The following is a 22,899-nucleotide window of genomic DNA, read 5'->3' as shown; positions in this document are numbered from 1 at the left end:
GGTGTTCGGCAGTTTTAGACAAATAAAATAGATAAAATATAATAAGATAAAACAGATAAAATCAGACAAAACAGCATCACATATCAGGAAAAACATGAGTACAGCATATACAACCATAGCTGCACCTTTACGTTATTCTTTTATTTGGATTTCTTTTAATTTTATTAGAATAAGAAGATACTCGAGTAGAATGAGGTCTTTTTGCTACATCACAGAAACGTTTATTGAATAATGTAGTATATTATATCATATTTATTGCCATCATATCGTATAGTGGAACATACAGTAAACTTAAACAAGAGTAAAATAAGACCACTATTGCTGCACAGTGGGCTTAAGATCACGCCAACTTTTTTTAGGACATTGCAATTAAAATCAGATATAAAAATCTGCAGGTCCCCACTGACACCCAGCTCCTTTTCTAGAGTTTTTATTAAAATGGTTTGCTTTGCTTGGAGGGCTAATGAAGTGCTGTGTTTCTCAGAGGATTGAGGCCGAGGCCGGGGAGGATTTTCCCAGGCATTTCGGAATCTGCCTGGGTGGAATCCCTCAGAGGAACAGCGGTGCAGCGTTTAGACTTTAGAGACGCTGCCTAGAGCCACGATGCACGCGCATGTGGGTTAATTGAAGGAGACGATTGCATGGACGCTCTGCACCCACATCCTGCCGGCAAAGTGGGAATCTCGGTTGATTTTTGTAGATTTCTCTCAAATCTGGGATACAAAAACAGGATAACTGTGTGTGGTTCGGCTGTCTGCGGCAAACACATCCCATATTTGTGTGTTTCCTTGTCCAGATCTGTAAGGAAAAAAGGCGTCTCTGTACTTTTTTGCCTAATTCAGTGGTTGACAGAGTCATTCAGAGCGGTTTGAGGTGAAATAGTTCATTGCAAAGGAACTCACAGACTCTTTACACATTTCTTTACAGTGGTGGTGATAGGAACCAGGGGTCGCCATGACTACAACATAAATAAGGACCTTTTATTTACTATATAAAACCACCAGTGAACCTACATGTGCCTTCTGAGTTTTCTACACTCTTAAAAAAGATGGTTCTCCAAGGGTTCTTCAGTAAAGACAGTGGTTCTATATAGGACCATTAACACTCAAGGAACCATTCGCATGGTTCTCTGCATGGTGAAGTGGTTCTTCAGATTGATGGAGAATGTGTTGGTTCTAAATAGCACCAAAAGGTGTTCTGCTATTTTGACGATATCAAGCTTGTAACCATAGCAGAACCTTTTTGATGCTATGTAGCTATGCTTTTCAAAAAGGTTCTATATAGAACCATCTACAGCACATTTTTTTCATCAATTTGAAGAAATATTTTGCCAGGCAGAGAACCGTTTAAGCATGCAAATCCTTTTTAAAATGTGTGAAATGTTGATGGGGAAATAGTGGAAAATCTAAAATAATAAGTTTTTTTTGGGAACTATTTTGCCTCACAACACCCTGCATATTATGTATCCCTCTACCATGAATGGATTTTAAGGCTACAATCTTCTCAAAAGTATATCAATGTTTTAATCATCAGGCAGTGAATTCATAACCATTTCATGTAATAACTTTCTGTGAGGGAGCTTTTAGAGGTGAATGTCTGGTTCCTATCACCACCACTGTGAACAATTTCTGTCCTCTTTTCTCTGCCGACTCTTCCTAATTCTGTTCTAAAACTGATGACTGATATCTAGAGTCCAGAGTAGAAGTGACAGTAAGAAGTGTTAACCTTTCTCTGTAACTGTAGCTAAGTTTCCATTCACTTTATGCTCATTTCATAAGCAATAAAATGCATAAAAACGTTTACAGATGTTACTGACAGTAGCTTGTTTCCATCAAACTGACTTGCATCAATACAAATGTTTCACACCTCTAAGTAATTTACAATTAACAGTTGCAGGAATTTTGCTTTATTAAATATAAAAAAATAGATTAGATTAAATACACACACCAATACACACTACTGCTCAAAAGTTTGAGGTCACTTATTCAGTAATAACTCATACAGTGTAGACTGAAATGCTATAAACTAAACACCAAAACTTAAACCAACACTTTATTCACAAACTCTATAACTATAAAGGTACAACTATAAGGTTCTATTTGCGAGCCAATCAGCACTTCGAATACACACAAGAGGACCTATCAGGTTCTGCTTCTTTGACATGTCACTGCTCTGCTAAGTGCCTGTGGGAAAGGTTTATACAACTTTATGAAAGATGAAAACATGTTGCTGTAACTGCCTGTCTTTTTACAGATCTTTACAAAGTTTTATTGTCTTAAATTTTATAAATATTAAGGACTAAAGGTAATTTAATAGTGAACATTTGAATTGATGGGGTCTTAATTACAACTTAATAATTTCATTTCATTTATTCATCCATCTTTTCTTTTTCTTCTTTCTCCCAAAATAAGACATTTTGGCTCTTTAGAGTCACATTTCTGATAAAAAAACAAAACCTCACACAGCCTTTAGAATGACCTAACTGTTTATTACAGTAGCTGTTTCTGTCTGACTAAGGAAAACTTAAACTAATGGTTCGCACTGGACAAAATATTTAGAGCTGACTTTTGTACTTAATCTGCAGTGCTTTTTTAATAAAAAAGGATGTTTTGTCCTAAAACAAGAAATGTCATAAAAAGCATTACATTTGACTTTCTGATCATGCTGACACTCTGTTAGACTAATTTTATGTTTTAAAATAATTTACAAGTATAAACTGTTTGTGTTCCTTGAAAACCGTTGCTTCTTTTCATGTTTTGCCAGATAGAAGCTTTTAACTCCAAGCAGAAAGTGAGTTCGTAGGATTAGAAGGCTCTGTCTGTGTTGAGTTGTTCCAAAAAACATTTATAAATCTGATAGGATTTTGATAGCGTGTTTAGAATAATTTAGGGTGTCTGTCATTTTCATGTATGACACATACTTGTTCCACATATCAGTTCTGCTATTTAGAAAGCAAAATCTTTGAAGCTCAATATCTCAAAACTGCTCAGAACGTAGACAAAACCATATAATTCCAAAAGGATGAAATGACAAAAATAGAGATGCAATGTTTTGTCCCAACAGCATCATTTGATATTATTCAAAACGTTCTTTTTGAGCAGCAGTGCAGGTCTTTTTTCCTAAAGCAAAGCAGAATGAAATATAATTTTCTTCCATCAGACTGTAACAGCAGCAGTCTTGTCATGCACAGCGTCGAATGGCATTCTTTTTCTGACGTGCAGGAATTGACGAGACATTTCAGATGTAAGAAAGGCCTCCTGTGGCGTTCAGTCACTCGGACTCTCTCCAGTCACTTAAACTGGCAGCGTAAACACGTTTCATCATGATTGATACCATCGGCCGCTCACTCGAGCCGCTTTAGTTCAGTTTAATCCTGAAATTTACCAGAGGTTGGAGCTCACGTTGTAATTACAAGCAAACAGTGCGTAAGGCCTGAGCGCAGTGTCCAGTTACTTCAGGGCAGAGAGAACGTGGGGCTCAGAGGAAGGTGACAGATGATTTGAAGCATGATCTTCCGCCCCAGCCAGCAAAAACATTTTGTAAAATCTGTATTTGAAATGCATTATGGGAAAAGAATGCAGATAGGCGTGGGCCACGCAGCAGTATTACAAACACTTTCTCTCCTCACGCACTAACCGGTTAACCCCTTTAACTGCAGTACACTTAAACTACTCTCTCACTGGGCCTTATTCACCAAGAAGTAGGTACCATAGTAGGTACAGAATAATTCATAGTAGTTACTGAATAATTAGTAGTAGATACTGAATAATTCATAGTAAATACTGAATAATTCATATCAGTTACTGAATAATTCATAATAAATACTGAATAATTCATAAAGGATACTGTGTAATTTAGCAGTTACTAAATTATTTATAGTAAATACAAAATTTCAGTTGATTTTGGGGGATTTCTCTCAAATCTGGGATACAAAAACAGGATCATTCTGACTGATTCTTCCTGATTTTCAAAATTCCTAAACAGGGATTCAGAGTGGTTTGGTGTGAAATGGTTCAGATGTCTTTACAGTGGTGGTGAACCAGGGGTCGCCATGACAACAACACAAAGATAGACATTTCATGTACTATCCAAAAGCACCAGTGAATCTACACGTATCTTCTGAGTTTATATGGAATGTTGATGATGGTAAAATAGTGGACTATCTGATATAATAAGTTTTCTTTGGGGGCTATTTTGCCTCAATGTATCCCTCCACCATGAATGGATTATAAGGCCAAATCTTCTTAAAACTATTTACTGAATAATTTATTACAGTTACTGAGTAATTCATAGTAGTTCCTGATTTATTTATAGAATAATAAGTCTTAGGATGCATAACTGAATAATAAGCTGGGTTAATGCGTCTCTTATGCTGGCCTCGTCTACTTTAACGAGGTTTTGTATGAATCATAATTGAACATCAGGCATAAGACGCCCATGCCAGGCTTTTGTTTCGGTTATTCTGCAGCCCCCACTTCCCTTACACACACAGCTGTAAAGCTCAGTTGTTTAGGACAGGAGGAAACACTCCTGCATGACTTTTTTAGACAGTGAACACAAAGCAGAGAGCGCTCACTTCCATTCCTACTGTATGCGAGCAGTATGTACTTTCTACAGAAAACAGATCTTCCGCCCAAACGCACAGCGCGGCTTTTTCTAACGACTCTTCGGTTTGCAGATTGATGGCGTCATCCCTCATAAACTCTACCGTAAACACACGCAGGCTTGAAGGAGTGCATCTTGTTCTCGTCTCAGTCGTGCACGCTCATTAAGCGGAATTGGGGAAAATTTGGCCTGTCAGCCGTTCCTCAGGCCCGAAAACACGAACGACTCCTTCAAAATGGATTGGATTCGGTAAATGAGCCATTTAGTTTGAGTCGTGCTTAGATCACTGAGGTGTGGGGCCGCTCTGCAGAGTGTTCGCCACGCCATTTTGGGTTTGGGTGGGCTGCGAAAACTTTATGGCATGTTTTTTTGATAAGCAACTCATGTCCATAATGCATAACCCGTGTTCTGTTTAATGGTGGAGTTGTGAGCTGTAGCGAACGCTGAACAGAATGACTTCACTTTCTGATTGAATCCCATGAGCAGCTTTTAGCTAGTTAAGCTAATCGCCTCTCTCGTTGGAGCCGCTGGTTGCCATGGGTATACAGCACAAATAGACAAATAGAAGGTTCACCTCCAGCAGCCCCTCTGCGTTCACAGCGGTCAGAGAGTCCAGCAAAGGCGAGATCTAAAAGCACCTAATCTGCTTTGATGTGACCAAGTGTGACCGCGTGAGTCACAGCGTTTAAATCATTACCTGATGACCTTCCTCGCGTCGTTGTTGCGCAGCACGCGTATTGAACCACAAATAACATCTTCTTTTGGAAACATGAAAATGTTGTTTTACATGACCTCAGATGTTTTATTATTGAATTAAAGTGTTTTAGCGATAGTTCGGCCAAAAAACAAGTTCCCTCAGTTTCCCCTCCTCACGCCAAATGCAGTCAATCAGCTGAGATGTGTTTGGTTTGCTTGTTTAGTTTTAGCACTGGAGCTACAAGGCTAATGTAGCTAAGTACATATGCTAATTTGCATGTCAACTGCATACTTAAGTCATCAGGCTACGTATATACATAGATTTGCATGGTGAAATGGTTCTTCAGATTGATGGAGAATGTGCTATAGATGGTTCTATATAGAACCTTTTTGAAAAGGGTTCTTCTGTTGTTCTTCTGTTGTTTCCAAAAAGGTTCTGTATAGAACCATCTACAGCACACTCTCTATCAATCTGAAGAAGTCTTTATCATGCAAGGAACCCTGTAATCATGCAAACTTTTCTTTGAGTGTTCATGGTTCTATATAGAACCATTTTCTTTATTAAAGAACCCTTAAAGAACCCCCTTTTTTAGAGTGTATTTATTGGTTATAGACGACATAATTCAGTGATCTATTCAATGATCCTGGTTAGGGCTGAAAGATTTGGGGAATTTATCGAATTGTGATTTTACTGATTAATTTTGTGATTTAATGCAGTTATTTTCTATAAATTAATTTCCAGCTCTGTTTTTTTTTGGCCAATACCAGAATATCCACCTTTTCTAGCATGAAGCGGCTTGAATGCTAATTTCCTCAGGCTCCCATTTAGTTGTGATGGTTGTGATGTCATATATACAGAACATGGGTGTTTCGTTGCTTCTGATTGGTCTAACTCATCTACAGGCAGATCACCAGCTCTGTGTTATTAGGTTAAATTGTTCAGTTTAAAACTTCAGACAACATTGATAATAATGTGTTCTATATTCTTGTATTCTCGTATCTCCATACAGGTCACTTTACAGGACAAGAAAAACTACTATTTTTAATAGAATGAAATGGAGAAATCATTAATTCAGTGTCATTCTGAAGCACTTCTGTTGGTCCATTCATCATGAAAATTTGAGTCATTGAAAAGGGCTGCTGGCGATTTTAAAGTATGTAAAAATATGACAAATGACAAAAACAGAGATATGAGGTTGTGTTTCAACAGCAGTAATATAAAAACAATTAATGTTTCAGCGCTAATCGCAGCTGTTTGACGTGCTGTCATGTATAAACATGGGTGAAACCCAGGCCTTGGCATGGTACTATACGTTTTTGCTGTGCTAGCATACTTTAGTTCATGTTTATAGCTAATGGTGAGTCATACAGACTCAGGAACCACATAATCATGTTTAGTAGAGATCAATTCAACATGAGGAAAGGGTTTAATGATTTAGGCATACTATGCTAATACAGTGTGTATAATACCCCCTGCTACTTCGGGGGTCCTATTTTGGTGGGCTGCTCTAGCATTGTCTGGCTGCTAACTGAGGCAGAGCAGCGCTACAGCTCTAGTTAGTTAAAAACACCAAAGACAGATGCTGATTGTGGGTAAAGGAGATAAACAATGAGCTTCACTGAATCTGTATTTGAGTGTCTGTTTTTCCTGAATGGACAGCATAATGTCATAATCATTTCAGGGACCCCACAGAATTTTGATTCTGAGACATTCAGGGTGTCCAAGAAGACCCCCAGCACTGCCTATATTTCGCACCTTGTACATAACTGTTTATTAACTGTTAGCCTCACAGCTCCAGTGCAAAACTAAAGAAGCTTGTGCTTTTCACATCAGCTATTTCTCCAAACAACAACATTTCGGCTCCTTTTTGGGAATCTGCCACTAAGCTAAATAAAAACAGCCTCTTGTATTTAACAGGAATGCGGCAAAGAGCTGACAGAGGGATGTAGAGAGGCTGCTATCGCTCTCTCTCTCTCTCTCTCTCTCGCTGTCCCTTTTATTAGCTTCAGACGTTTCTGAGGGCCGCTCAGTGCAAACTCTAATTACTACAATACCCAGCCCGACTGCTCTGGCCCAACCCCAGCAGCACACAAATTATTCTTCTGGCTCTCGACGTGCCGTTTTAATGGGGGAGAGCAGTTCAAACTTCAAACACCAGCTTTATGGTAAACGATTGGCAGGGTTCAAAACTTCTCACGTTGTGCAATCTGCTGGGATGGAGCTGCCGCACGCGGATCTCTTTGAAATGGATTCCACACTCCACATTTTTCCGTATTTATTTAAGTTCCCTGCCAGCCAACATCTTCTTGTTTGTACTTTTTCTTAGCGAGAAGCTCGTGAGCGCTCGGTCTGGTCTGACCTCTGCTCCGTATGGGAGGAGGGAGACGTTTACACAAGGTCAGAGCCTCGGAGCTGCAGGTCAATTATATTATCCTGAAGACGTCTGGGCTTGGCAGGCCAGGTTAACTCCTCCAGATCCCTCTGCCGAGTTTAAACGCCTCTGCTCACATGTTGTTGACTCGTAGCTCACTGAGACAAGAGGAGAAATTCGTGTGGAAAGTTCTGTTTAAATCACGTTTGTAGTTTTTGCCTTTAATATCACGTTCATAATCAGAAAAGGAGATGTTTTATTAAGATTAGAACTCCACAAAAAGTTCTTCATCCTTCAGTTTTTTGCTTTTTGTCAGTTTCTTTTATCAAAACAAGCAGAAAATGGTCAGAAGTGCAGGCTCGAACCTCTTCATACAGAATGTACAGCAAATATAGAGCTTGATTAAATTTAGCAATCAGTTATCATATTAGTAGCTGCTGTTGTTACAATTTGATGGAGAATGATGGTGTTGTATATGGTTTTATATAGAACCTTTTTTGAGAAGGGTTCTTCAACTTTTTTAAAAATAAGGTTTTTCCAAGGGTTTTCAAATATAAAACCATGAACACTCAAAGAACCATTTGCATGCTTAAAGAGTTTTTTGCATGGAAAATTGTTCTTCAGACTGATGGAGAATGTGCTGTAGATGGTTCTATATAGAACCTTTTTGAAAAGGGTTCTATGTAGCATCCACGAGGTTCTTATGTTGTCACAATGTCAAGCCTGTAACAATAGAAGAAGCCTTTTTGGGTGCTATATAGAACCATTTTCAAAAAGGGTCTATATAGAACCATAAGTAAACATATTCTCCATTAGTTTGAAGAACGCTTTCATGATGCAAAAAAACCTTTAATCATACAAATGGTTCTCTGAGTGTTCATGGTTTGACATAGATTAATTTTATTTACTAGAGAACTCTTGAAGAACCGTCTTTTTAAGTGTGTATTGTGATGATGTCAAGCATGTAACAACAGAAGAACCCTTTTTGGTGCTATATAGAACCATATACAGCACATTCTCCATCAATCTGAAGGACCATTTCACCATGAAAATGTTTCTTGGGTGTTCAGGGTTCAATATAGAACCATTGTCTTCACTAAAGAACCCTTGAAGAACCATCTTTGTAAGTGTGTACATTTGGATTAACAGCTTCCTACTGCTTACTTACATAGTCTTAAATGGTAATATTTGGTTACAAACACTTTAAAAATGGTTCTTCAGTGGTTCTTTAGTGAAGGCAATGATTAGACCCATTTCAAGCTTAAACGGTTCTCTGCATGGAGAACATAGTTCTATATAGCACCTTTTTGAAAATGGTTCTATATAGCACCAAAAACAGTATGTTTCTATTATTACAAGTTTGACATTGTCACAATAGAAGAACCCTTTTTCTTGCTATATAGAACCATACATTCTCCATCATTTAAGCATGAAATGGTTCTATACAGTACTCTTAGTTCTAAAGAGCACCATTCCCTTTACTAAAGAACACTTGGAGAACCATCTTTAAGTGTGCAGTTATAAACAGTAATAATTCTGTAATAAAGTCATTTTACGCGTGTAACCTTAACAGTCTTTTACACTGTGAATATTATATATGTGTTCTATAATGTAAATCGAATATAAAGAAGCGAAATAACTCTAGAGTTCTAAGCGTTAGAGGCTCTTCAGTTCGGACGCATGTTCCACAGCAGCACTTCCTCCTCCACTGCAGTGAAAGTGCTTTAGGTGAAGAGAGAGTTTAGTGGAGATCCATATCTCCTTCAGGAGGCTCCTGAGGAGCTCCAGCACTTCATGACTAAGTGGAGCGCCACTTCAGCCACTTCTCCACTTCAGCCTGTCTGCTCTTCTTCTGGAGCAGGAGCTGCACCCACCATCCAGCACAAACCGACAAACTCCATCCTTTTAAAAGTATAAAGTGCAATATTTGGGTGGAAAAGCCAAAATTTCATAACTCAGTGCACTATGTAGGGAGCAGTGAGCCATTTGAGACTCAGCCTTAGGATTTTCTGAGGTCTGATCTTATAAATGTTTAATATTGACCATTAATGGCTGTTTGTGTTCAGTTTTCAGCTCTTTACCTGCTTGTTTTACATTGTTGGAAATAAAGGTTCTGTGCAGGTACATTTTTTGTTCGTCAAGGTACAAACAATGTAAGTGTTCCCCAAAAGGTACAACAGTGGTTTTAAGGTCTAATTGTGAACCTTAAATAAGTTTTCTCCAGGTGAAAAGTACGTATTTGTATCTTTTCGTAACCGAATGTTTTAAAACAGAACAATAAAATAAAAAGCCTGGAGACGAGATGGGTGTGTGACGTCAGTGCAGCTTAGAAAATAAAATTTCAAAAGGATTTTGGTACAATTATGTTCCCTGACTAAAGGTACTGAGATGGACCCTTGAGGGTTCTACCCCAGTGACAAGACGGGTACTGCCCCAGTGACAGTTTAGTACCTTTTTTTCTGAGTGTGTTGTTCCTGTTACAGTCTGCAGAATTAGAAGCTGTATAAGGGATTAAAGTTTTTATGGCTTCTGTTCTTCTGTTTTTGGATTGTTTTGATTAAAAATAAAACCGCTAAAGCTCTAGAAGTGAGAGGAGCGATCAATAATAAAACAGAACAGCAGCTGAACCAGCACAACAGCATGAAATTAAACCTAAAAAAGAGAATTACGAAGGAAATGTTAATGACTGAAATGGAACTGAGTGAAAGGTACTACTGTAATCACATATATATTACATAAAAAAATAATAACCTTACAGAAATGTTTATAAATTCTTATTACAACAGGCATCATTCGCTATAAAGGTTACATTTGCCAAGTTTGATCAAAGTTAGCTAAAGTAGCCCTTATGATTGATGACGCATATTGGAATAAGCTTTTATAAACATTTATGTCGGGTTATGTCAGTTGCCATGACAAGCCTATGTAGATATAAGTAGTCTTATGAACAGCACCCTACAGTAAAGTGCTACCATACTATTGTTATTAACAGAGCACTTTTCATGCTGGTGGCAGCTCAGAGTGTTATGCAGTCAACTGATAAAGCTTAACAGTAGCAGAAGAAACTGAGTATAAAACAATAACACAAATCAGATTAAAATGATAAACACCAAAGAGACATATAGTTTTAATAAAGCGCTGAGTTAAAGAGCTGTGTTTTCAGATGTTTATTAAAAGTGAACTCTGAACTGTCTGATAAAAGGTGAACTGAGCTCCACAGTGTAGAAGCAGAATAACAGAAAGAGTCTCTCCACATTTTCTGTATTTTACAGAAGGTGTTTGCGGAAGGTCAGTATCTGCAGATCTAAGATCATAAACAGACAGACATTCAGGAGCTCTAAGCTCATTTAGAGCTTTAAAAACCAGCAGCAGAGCTTCAAAATCTCAACACAATAATGATTGTTGATCGTAGCTCAGTTTTCTATGTTTACCGCCTTATTTTTAAACATTTCTTTTAAATTTCTTAATTCCTTGTGACAGCTATTCCACAAAGTTACTCCCTTTAGATAGACATCTGTTTTATTATAATTATGCTTACCTGTGTTTCTTCAACATATCAATTCCCCTAAATTCATACCAGATCTCTAATATTAAACAACCTCTGAATGTGGGATGTAAATCATTTTGTATTTTGTACATTATTTGTGCAGTATTAAAGTCTATGATCATACAATTTTAAAGCAAGTAAATTAATAAATAGTGTGCTGGCTGGTTAATAATAATCTGGTCAGTTTACAATTCTTACAGTTTTTTTTTTCTGTAGCATATTTTGTTTATAAGTGCACAAAGAAGATGGTTCTTCAAGGGTTCTTTAGTAAAAAAAAATGTTCTATATAGAAACTTTCTGGTTCTATATAGTACCAGAAAATAGTTCTTTGGCTTGTAACAATAGTGGAACACTTTTTGGTGCTATATAGAACTATATAGAACCATCTACAGCACATTCTCCATCAATCTGAAGAACGCTTTCATGATACATTGTGCAAAGGTTTGAATGTGATTGTTATTATTGCATGTCCAGTCACTTTTCAGACAGTCCAGTTTTTCTTTGCATTTTTGTCCAAAAGTTCCGACTCAAACCTGTCGATACAGAACATAAATGTAAATCCATTTAATGTGTAAACATTAATAACAATGCAAATGAAACGTATAGGAAGTTGGCAGTATGACTCCCTGTGGTTAATGCTGCTGTAGATTTATGGCTATGAACTGGAGCAGGTCCCCTGTGGGCCGTTAGAGCTGATCTAAAGCAGGACTGGAGGAGAACTTACAGGCTGTTGTGATTGGGTTCTAATTACTACACAAGCTTTCGCTCCTCTTGACCGCTCTGGAGCTGATAAGAAGGAACAAAGAGCTTCCACTTCTGTCGAGATAAGATATCTCAGAGTCTCACACACAGATAACAGGACGGGGCGCAAGGCCGACTCCTCACATACATCCTACACTCTTAAAAAAGATGGTTCTTTAGGGGTTCTTTAGTCAAGACAGTAGTTCTATATAGAACTATGAACACTCAAAGAAGCGTTTGGATGATAAATGGTTCTTTGCATGGTGAAATCGTTCTTAATATTGATGGAGAATGTGTTGTATATGGTTCTATGTAGAACCTTTAAGAGTGTAAACTTAAGTGGACACATTAAACATTTTAATTATTTAAGTGAAACGCTTAAGGGGTGCCTTTTGTCTTGCATTAGGATCTGACAGGTGAATATAAGATTTTTCACAAATTCATATTACAGAAGCAAATCTCATCTTAATTTACGAATTATCTTACAGCATCTTATCTGAAGTTAGGAAATCTTAACCTACTTGATTGAAGTCGATAATCGAATGTCATGTCTGTTTCCTAGCAACCGACCATACATACACAGCTGAAAGATAAACACATAATCGTAATAAAATAAAATAAAATAAAATAATGTTAAAACTGTAAGTTACAGCTGCTGTTACTGATGTAAAAAAGGTCGTGTGATAAACTGTAAGTTGTGAATACTGTGAGAGCGCCCCCTGCTGTTTATCAGAGCGTCGCCACTCCCCAGTTTCAGTCTCCATTTCCCAAACACTTTAGCCGAGCGTGCTAACGTTATTCCTCCTAATAAACAAACACACGTTCAGCTCCGTCTGCTCATTATTCACCACCATCACTGTAATATTTTATCATCAACATCAACACTTGAAGGTAATAAGAGGGGACAGTGGAGGTCGAGTCTGCAGTGTCTGCAGATTTTTAAAACACAGAGTTAGAAAAGAAAAACATCTCTCAGTGAAAGCAGCATTTTACAGTATAAATAAATGTAGCGTCATTATGCTAAGAGTGAACTATGCTGCCTGACACAGCTGCCTAAAAATGATAGAAACAGACACTTAAACTGAAGTTAGGACACTGTTGGGGTTTATCCTAAAGTTAGGACAGTATTTAGGAGGTTTAGTCTAGTTAGGATGTTTGTGAAATACTGTTTTCTTATCTGGAGTTAATGATGAGATGATGAAGTTAGGAACTGTTATTCTGTAATAGCTGCTGTCCTAAATTAAGTCCGTACTGAAGTCGTCATGGAGACTCAACAGATCAGATACTAGAGTAGATGGACCCTGGCTCTTTACAGGCAAGGGTCCGTCGCTGAGCCCAGAGTTTTATTTAGTTTTATGTAGTTACTGAATAATAAGCTGTAGTATGTAATAAGCCTGAGATTTTGAGGGTTTAAGATGTTTCTGCAGCTTTGGTTTAATCAGATACCAATAAATATGTAGGCTATTGTTTGTTGTTAGACTGACTTCACTGTAAAATATTCCTGCTTCCATACTGCTGGCCTGTGAACCTACATGTAACTTCGAGACAGAAACTTTAACACATCATAACTTCATCACGTCAGCGTCTGGAGGAATCTCTCACACTGCGTTCTGTCAGAGCAGCTTTGACTCATTTGTTTAAGATCAGTCAGCGTCGATCTGTTTTATGGTTCTTTACAGGCGTTCGTGGAACATTTGTGGTCTGATGTGGAGTATAACCAATCTAGGCCTAATCGTCCCTTCAAACGGCAGGAACATGACGCTGAGCTTTGATGACTACGAGGCGACAACTGACAGGAAGCAGAACAGGAGAGAGAGCCCGACTCTAACACAGGCTTATTAACCCTTACACATCTAGACTCGTTACTGTTGTATTTATATGTATTAGATTAGCGCTATAGTACTATTTAACCAGATCACTTGTCATAATAATAACTGTTATAACTCATACAGTGTAGAGTGAAATGCTATAAACCAAACATCGAACTTAAACCAACACTTTATTCACAGTTTACAGTGTTTTGTACAATGTAAAGTTAGAATACAGAGTGTTATTAAATAATAAGCTATATGTTTGCTGTTTATTCACAAAAACCACTGAATCTATTTGTGTAATTAGTGAGATTTAGTTGTGGGTTTTCAAATATGAGTCATTGTGGGTGTCAGTTTCTTTATCAGTTCATTCTCAATGCTGTACAGATTTCTCACTTATCATAAAATCCAAAACATCTTCATTTTTACAGCTTCATACAAAATGACTGAACCTTGTAAGAAATTCCTTTAATTATAGAATCATTTTATACACACATCTTCAAAGATATTTATTATATAACCATATATATTATATATGTGCGGTTATATAATAATATCAACAGGTTTCTATTGAGCCCTGCTTGTGACATTCTGTATAAGTAAAAATAATGTGTGGTCAAGATGTTTTAACAGATGGGAAAAGGATCCTAATGTGTGGCCATGACTTAGTAAGGTGTGGGAATGATTTAATTAAGTCATGGCCATGACTTTGTAAAGTGTGGGAACAAGATTATGTCGTATGCTGTGGTCAAGGCTTAATCATCTCATTCCTACGCCTTTCTAAGTCTTGGCCATGCATTAGAATCTCGCCCCCCGCCTTACTAAGTTGTGGCCACTCATTATTTTTATTTAAACAGCATGTCACCAGCAGGGCTCAGTAGCTTTGACTTTTTTGTGTATAATTTTTACATAAAAAATGACAAATGTCCAAAAACATAACAAGAATGTGCATCAAATTCAATCATAATAATAAAACATAATAAAAACATAATAAAACCTCTTCTCTTCTACTCACAAACACACATCTGGGATGGATTGAAAGTTTAGAATCTGCACTTTCCACACAGCTTCACCACTTGTTTCAGTGAGCTACGAGTCAGAAATGATTCATATAATATTACAGTATGATTGTGCTGTGGCTGATGATCTGTTTCTAAGGGTTAAGCGCGGCGCAGGGCGGTGCAATACCTGATGCAGGACCCAGTTTACTTCTTTAATCAGTCAAAAACAGGCCTGGGGTCGTTTCAAAGCCGGCTCATTTGATTTTGGGGGAAAAAAACAATACTGAATATTTGCGGAATAACTTTTATGTAACCACCCACTGCGGGAAGCACAAAGCCAGAGCCAACTTGAAAGGGGTTTCCAGTACAAAGGCGGCAGAGAGCGCGAGGAGAGGAGAGGAGCGTGGAGCATGTGGCAGAGAGCAGACCTCCCAAACAGAGCGGAAACACGACACACTCTGCTGGCATCAGCACAAAGGTCTGAGCAGAAAAAAATCAAACAGCCAATCATGATCATTACTGCAGTAATATCCTGTTTTCGCAGAACATGTGCTCTGATCGGGATGGAGCAATATTTGGATCTCTTGTTCTGGAGTTTTGCTGAAAGATGTCAGAACAGATATCGTCTGATAATGTTTCAATAGATGATGTTAAACAGGAGGGGCTTAGGCTGCGTCCGGATATTTACGAAATTAGCCCCTCCGTTTCCCCCCACCAGTTATTTTTCTTTTTTTAGAAATCTCTCCATCCACTCAAGAATACAAAAATGATGTCCAGCCCAGGAGGAGGCAATAAAACATCATACAATTTGAGAAGAATAAGTAGGACCGTGTGTGCGGCACAAACAATCAGGCAGAACGTCGTAGAGAAGCAGAGATGCTGTGTTGCAAATGCATCAACACAGTGGAAGTATAAAAGTATTAAGAAAACAAAGACGGGCAAACAAAACGGAGTCATGTGCTCTCTTAAAAAAAGATGGTTCTTCAAGGGTTCTTTAGTAAACACAATGATTCTGAACACTCAAAGAACAATTTGCATGCTTAAAGGGTTGCATGGTGAAAATCATTCTTCAGACTGATGGAGAATGTGTTGCTTGTTTTTACTAAATAACCCTTAAAGAACCTTCTTTTTTTAAGTGTGCAGAATGTCTAGAACCATTTCACCATGCAAAGACCCATTTAATCTTGCGAAGAGTGCTCATGGTTCTGTATAGAATCATTGCCCTTACTGAAGAACCCGTGAAGAACCATCTTTTTTTAAGAGTGTAGGGCTGGGCAGTAGGACAATATATATTCTTTAATACAATTTATTTAGTCTGTACAGTCTACTGACATATTAATGAACACACAGCCTGGACATTACACACACATTAAAAAATAGCATAACACACTAAAATATACTCCAAAAAGTGTAGAAAGAATGGGAGTTTATCCCGAAATTCAAGGGATGGCTGAAGCGCTATGTGGGCAATGGCACAAGACTGTAAGCCCTTCTGTAAGACAGACTTCTGCGCCAAGTTTTCTGATGTTAAGCGCATGCCAACTCATAAGCACGAGTCTAAGCCATGTAATATGCAAATGAGAACAGCTTCATTGGGAATTTGACTAAGGTTTCTGAAATGGAACCTGAAGACATTTCCAGTTCGGCAGTCAACATATAATTAAAATTTCCAATGTTTTATATATATGAAATTAAAAGTGGGGCAGTTCTAGTTTCATGTATTTTGACCATGATAACTGCTGTACTGTAATAATCTATGGTGAAGGCCGACTGATGAAACTGGATACTAACTCTGTAACTAACTTTGTAAACTCTGTCAGAAAATCATACAGTAGCTACCAGGGAGAGTGAAGCTGGTCAACTGGAACACCCAATAAAGAAAATGGGCAGCATGCATAAAAATAAATTATAATAGTCCGTAAAAGATTTGAATTTCTTGCTTTTCCCCTTGCAAGATTTGTGGCATACTAAAAAGGGCCTCAAAAGTCACTAGCAGTGCAGGCAGGGATGAGGCAGAGATACCACAAAAGACTCAGTGATTGTATGAGAACATAATTCATATCATATTAAATATTTTGGCAGAAAAAAAGAGACCAGTAGCTACAGAAAAAAGTCTAGTGGGTATTTGTAGATCACATGGTAGCTACATTCAAGTAGACTGTATGACTATACAAATCAGAGCCCAACAATCACCTGATGCAGTTCAAGTCCTGTAACTCCACCCCTGCTTTAACCCCTGGGTCACCCCGTATCTTGACGTTTGTGGTGATGTTGTGGACTCACTTGACACTTGTGAGCTTCAAGTTTTACACAGCAGTGTTCTCTAAAACTAGGCGAGAAAGTGGCAGATGTGGTCATTAGATAGCAGGAGCAGCCCCCTCTGCTGGCCAAAACAAGCATGTCGCGAGACGTCTGCCCGTCTGCTCTGCTGCAGGTATTTCTTAGGACTTTCTGGTGTGTTTTTAATTCACAAAACATGGACATTTCCAGCTGGGGACAGCTCCAGCCAGGGACAGGCGACCAAAAATGCGGACTGTCCCTGGAAAACTTGGACATCTGGTCACCTTGAATCCAGCTGTGTTAAAATACAGTAAAAGTGGGCACAGTTGGTGGAGAGAAGCAACCAGATGTAACGAGCTGACACCATCTGACACTAGGCAGAATGCAAAGACGACGTAATCTAACGACATTTAGCGACTCATCAAGCAGGTTTTAGCTACTTTCCACTGAAAGCAGTTGCAAGGAAACTCCTTGCTGTGGTGAAAGAGGCTGAAATGAAAGTTGTTCAGTTGCAATGTTTGTATGTTTGCATGCTCTTGTCACAGAAACACCCCACGCAGCCCTAAAGTGAGCACATAGACACGGCGTCCTGTTCTGCTTCCACTCACTGTCCCTTCGGTCTCTTCACTGGACTCCAGCTCTACTCTCACTACAGCTTATACCTGTGTGTATGTGTGCGTATGTGTCTCTCTTACCTCTTGTCTCCTGTTCCTCGCAGCCTGTGACTGCCATCCCGTGGGGGCCGCGGGCAAAACCTGTAACCAAACTACAGGCCAGTGCCCGTGTAAAGACGGTGTGACCGGTATCACATGCAACCGCTGTGCTAAGGGCTACCAGCAGAGCCGCTCGCCCATTGCCCCCTGCATAAGTACGTGGACCACCTCTCAACCATCATTAAATGGTGCACTCAGAAAACATAGGCTCAGAGCACTGCTTCCCAAAACTGGTCCTGGACGTACCCCTGTCCTGCAGATTCACAGATTCAGATTCAGGCCAGAGCACACGACCAAACAAACAACAACAACAACAAAAATAATTATTTTATTGCTGGAAGAATCTAGAATCTCTTCTTCTTTTGGATTGTCAGAGTTAGGATGTTTCTGTAATACGGTTCCTGGTGTTCCTCAATGGTTCTTGGCTTGGACATATGATTCAGCCTAGAGTTGAACATAATGTGGAGGTTCACCTTAAAAAGGTTCCTCACACTCAGACATATCATTAATAAATATTTCCTTACAGATCTATCGATTGAATGGTTCCTATGGGGAGCTTCTATGGCATTACTCCAAAGAACCCTGTAGCGCCGTTATTTTTAAGAGTGTAATCAGGTAATTAACAGCTTTCTTGAGTTGAAGAGCACTAAAATGAGCAGGGCAGAGGGGTCCAGGACCAGGGTTGGAAACTATTAGTTTAGGTATCTTCAAACATTGCGATTTCTCTAGTGTTCTCAGGAAAGTATAAAATAGTGGATTCATTTTCAAGTGGATCGAGTTAAAAGACTGAGCCCAGTCTTCATTAAGGGTTGATTACTGGTTTACCGCCTAATTAATACCTTAAGCTTAGAGCCAGAGAAAGTCAGCAACACACGAACAGTTGTATTGACCGTATTGGTCTTTAATGATATGAGCCAATAAGTCAACAGATAAATAACCAGGTCACATCAGTTCCAGCAGTTCCAAACATAATGAAACTGGCACGGCAATGAATTCAGCCAGCTTGATGACCAAAACCACCCTTGATTTCAAGCAAACGTTTTTAATTGGTGCTTTTGTCAATGAAACAACTCTTGGAAATGAAAGAGCGCTCTAAGAGAAACGAGTCACTCTGGAGACCTTCCTGGCAGGGAACGTAGAGAGCTAAATTAAAGCTATAAACTCACTGGAATATGATATCTTTGATTTTCCTGGGAAAGTCGTATGCATGTATGTGTGAAACTTGGAAAGACGGACGTCCTTGTGGTATAATTGAGAATATTTAGTTTCGCTCATAATTGCGAAGTAATCTGTTTTTGTTATATTAGTCCAAATTAATTTAATCCACCCTGGACGGAGCAGATTGGATTGGAGAACGAGGACTGGAATCAGTCATTACCTTCACCATACATAACCTCCTATGATTTTAGGAACAAGCTGGTGTCAACAAAAAATGAAACTTAATGCCATGTCCCCAATCAGCTTAAAGAAAATGAAAAGGGAGAATGCAGTCCAAGTAGTTCAAGGAATGCAGCATGGAATAATGGGCTTTCCCAGCTTGAATTCCACTGCTTAATCAGTTTTGTTCTAAAACATTTTATGAATCGAATATGGTACCATAATAAAGACCATACCCTAATGCCACAAGTTTTGTTCATTGGCAAAGGCAACCCGGTCACTAATGGCCTTTCTTAGCTCCAGGCTTTTTACTGAGTCATTGCTTAACGAGTTTTATGAGATTTATTTGAGCACAGATGGAAGATGAAGATGATTGATTTCCATAGGCAGAAGACTTGATTCTTTCTTTCTTCCTTCCTGAATCTCCCCCATGCATGCACACCAGCACCACAAAGCACCTGCTCACTCTTTTAAAAGCTACTTCTTTATTACAACAGATTTCTCTCTTGATGTTTAGTCCTTTGTTTTGTCCCGTTGTCTTTACTTCCCGTGCATTTCTGGAGAATTTATGTGCAAATGTGTCTGAAGTCAAAAGTCGTAACACCGTTATTATTTATTCCACTTTTGGGAATATACTGCCCCCATGCATGGCTTCATTAAGTGTTACTTCCTTCCAATATAAACAAATCGACAAATGAAAGGAGGGATGAAAGAATCAAGTCTTTTGCAGCTTAAGCAAATGAAGGCATTCCCCAAGTAACAATATTAGGGCCATTCTAATTGCATATTTTATACTGTTTAACAGTATAAAATGGCAATGACCCAGAATCAGAATCACTTTATGTTGTCACATATGATACATATATGAGAAATTAGTCTTGGTAAGTCACGCATGTATGACATTAACACACTGAGCACACTCGCCAAGGACAGACTGTTAATAAATATTTCTTGAAGGGACAAAATAAATACAATTAATAGAAAAGAATAATCATAAAGAGTCAATATGAAAGGATTAATAAAAACACAAGGTTTAATCTACATTTGTTCAGTGATGTATTAGCTTGATTTTTGTATCTAATTATTGCTAACTATGTGTTCTTTGTTGGAAACAGAAATTCCAGTTGCGCCACCAACAACCACAGCAAGCAGCCCGGAGGAACCAGCAGGTGAGCTTATTTGTTTATGTTTTACAGCACTTCAGTTAATGAGGAGCTTCAAATTAACATGCTGTGTCGACTGTACTGTATATTTTATCGACCAAAAATCAATATGCATCTCTCTTTGCACCACGCTGCCATCCACATGTGGCTTCGCAAAAACCCGTTTTGGAGGCTTCTTCGCCTTTGCCTCGCTATGGTTCATAAATTTTGAATCAATTAGCCATGGCCTGGAGCTCTCACCGCTTTAATCTTTAACTCCGACTCCAATTAATTCGTCTAAGTGGCTCGCAGTGGGGTGTTGAAGTGCTGCAGTGCTGGGCCTTGTTCCTGTTGATTTGTTGATTTTATTATTTTCTCATTTCATGATCCCACAAGTGGGATTTGACTCTCCCTCGCTAATCCGGGAGAGGAACTGCTGAACATTTTTTGGAAAATATCTTCTTCCCTAGATTAGCTCCCTTGACACGCCTTCGCTCCCAGCACGTCCAACACCACGAGGCTTAGAATGAGGAGAAAGAATCCCAGAATTAACTTCCAACGTTTGCCAAATTTTTCTCTCCATCATTACATATTAAAACAAGCGTACAGACACATTTGCACAGCTGTGTCAATCCAGATTCGGATCAGAAGTGGCTTCTACTTATTTATCAGACATTGTTTTTTTTTTAAAAGAGAGAAAAAAGAAACATTTGCGGAATCTGGAGCGAATGAACATGTTTTGGTTTTGTCCGTGCGGAAAGAAAGTTTTTGTTGAAGAAATGTTCGTCATTCTCACGGACGGTGGAATCCTGGCGTGCGAGAAATCGCTGCAGCTGTTGGTGGACCGTTGCGGGTTTCTAATGCTTCACTGACAGATAAGATTGACAGCAGAGCTGCTGGGATACTCTCTCTCTCTCTTTCTGCCTCTCTCTCACCCCGAAACCATACCCATACCTTCCCCCTTCCTCTCTGCCTTTAGCAACCCCCCAAATCCTTCTTTTCCCCCTGAGCAAACCTCTCAAACCTCCTTCTTTACCTCTACACATTTCTTCACATTAGATGAGCTAAGATTAGATTCGATTCTTTTATTGCCATTGCACAGGGTACAACAAAATCATGATGGTACATTCTCACATAACACAGCAATTGAAAATAGAAAAGAGTTCAAACTGTGTATAGCATACATTAGGTTCCAAGCTCATGTGTTCAGTTTGTTCTCTTCATTTTCCTTTATTCATCCATTCTCGCTCAGTTCAATTCCCCACTGGCTGGAGTCTTTTTTCTTTTTTGACTGGCCACTTTATAGCGTAGCGCTACAGCATTGTGAAAAACTTTTACAACCCATTCCAGTCAATGAACAGACAAAGAGAGGCATCACCATTTACTGCAATGTCTTTCCATCTGCTCTTCCTTCAAAACATGAACAACTGAGCTCACTCAACTGCACAAATGAGTACAAAATGTTTGACATGAATTTTGTATCAAAATGTCAAGCATGTTCACTGGAGTTCACTGGAGACTTTCAAAAAACATTCTTGGGTTTCAACCAAATGCCTGAATCAGAACTGGTATGGACATCATTTACAAGGAATTTCGAAACAACTTTGATTCATTTTTTACGACTGGAAAGTAGTGTCCAGTTATACCGGTTACTTCACGAAAGCGATGCATTCTGGAAAGTTGATTGAGCTTGGCAGACATGACTCGCAGCCTTTAGAATGTTTAACCCATATGGGTCGAGGGCAGCCGTCCACGGAAACTCTGGCGTTCCAAATCAAGCCAAGAGAAAGGTGGTGCAGGCGCACACCCACACATATCTGAGTGGCCCCGTCAAAAAAGGGCCCTCAGGACCACCCATGCTCCCTGCTATGAGAATGCATACATTATCCCATCTCTCAGACCCGGCTCACCTCATGACGGAACGGAGTGAAGAACATGATCTCATCCAACATGATGATTGCAAACAGATGTGCTGCTCTTATCAGGGCATCTACCCACCCTACACTTCCTCTACAGCCGCCGATGCAGCAAGAGAGGGCGAGTGACTCAGAGACAGAGAGCAAGAAAGAAAGAGAGAAAGGAAGAAAGACAGTGGTGTGACTTAGAAATTGTGGAACAGGTGTCTGGACTAATCATTGATGTGATCATTCAACAATCTGCTATTTTAATCCAGGATGAATGTCCAGTACTTGTACTTTTACAGTCTGACAGTAATAACTGTGGAGCGATTTTAATATGAATCTGCAGCGTGTGTAGTTTTTACATTCTGATGGTTATAATTGTGGAGCAGTTTTAATCCAGTATGAGTCTGCAGTGTGTGTAATTTCGTCTTGTGTGTGTCTTGTGGCATAACATGACAAGAACGTTATTTTATTCAGTACCCACTTTCTCTGGGGAAAAAAAAATCCAGATATAACAGTTGGTGAAGAAGGGAGGAAAGGTAAACAAACAGTGAAGAAGTGTCAGAAACATGAATTTGCCTTTACCACAGGACCATGTGTTGAAGAGGAATGCATGGCGAATATTTCCGACTGCTCAGCTTAGACAAAACACATATTATAAGGCGAGATCATGCTTGGAGTCGCCACTCCCAAACCCTGTTCAAGGCCACACA

General features: G+C 39.0%; 1 protein-coding gene across 1 annotated transcript in view; it reads left to right on the top strand.

Annotated features, from left to right (window-relative positions):
- The window catches only part of ntn1a (netrin 1a), a 92,073-nt gene that overhangs the window by 61,387 nt on the left and 7,787 nt on the right, over nt 1–22,899 (top strand). Inside the window, exons 3-4 of the mRNA XM_036570606.1 lie at nt 17,772–17,921; nt 20,259–20,312. Of these exons, the coding sequence (XP_036426499.1) occupies nt 17,772–17,921; nt 20,259–20,312 (204 nt within the window). The remainder of the gene's footprint in view (nt 1–17,771; nt 17,922–20,258; nt 20,313–22,899) is intronic.

Source organism: Colossoma macropomum, unplaced genomic scaffold (genome assembly GCF_904425465.1).
Source record: "Colossoma macropomum unplaced genomic scaffold, Colossoma_macropomum, whole genome shotgun sequence".
Taxonomy (NCBI): domain Eukaryota; kingdom Metazoa; phylum Chordata; class Actinopteri; order Characiformes; family Serrasalmidae; genus Colossoma; species Colossoma macropomum.
This window is presented reverse-complemented; position numbering and strand designations above follow the sequence as displayed.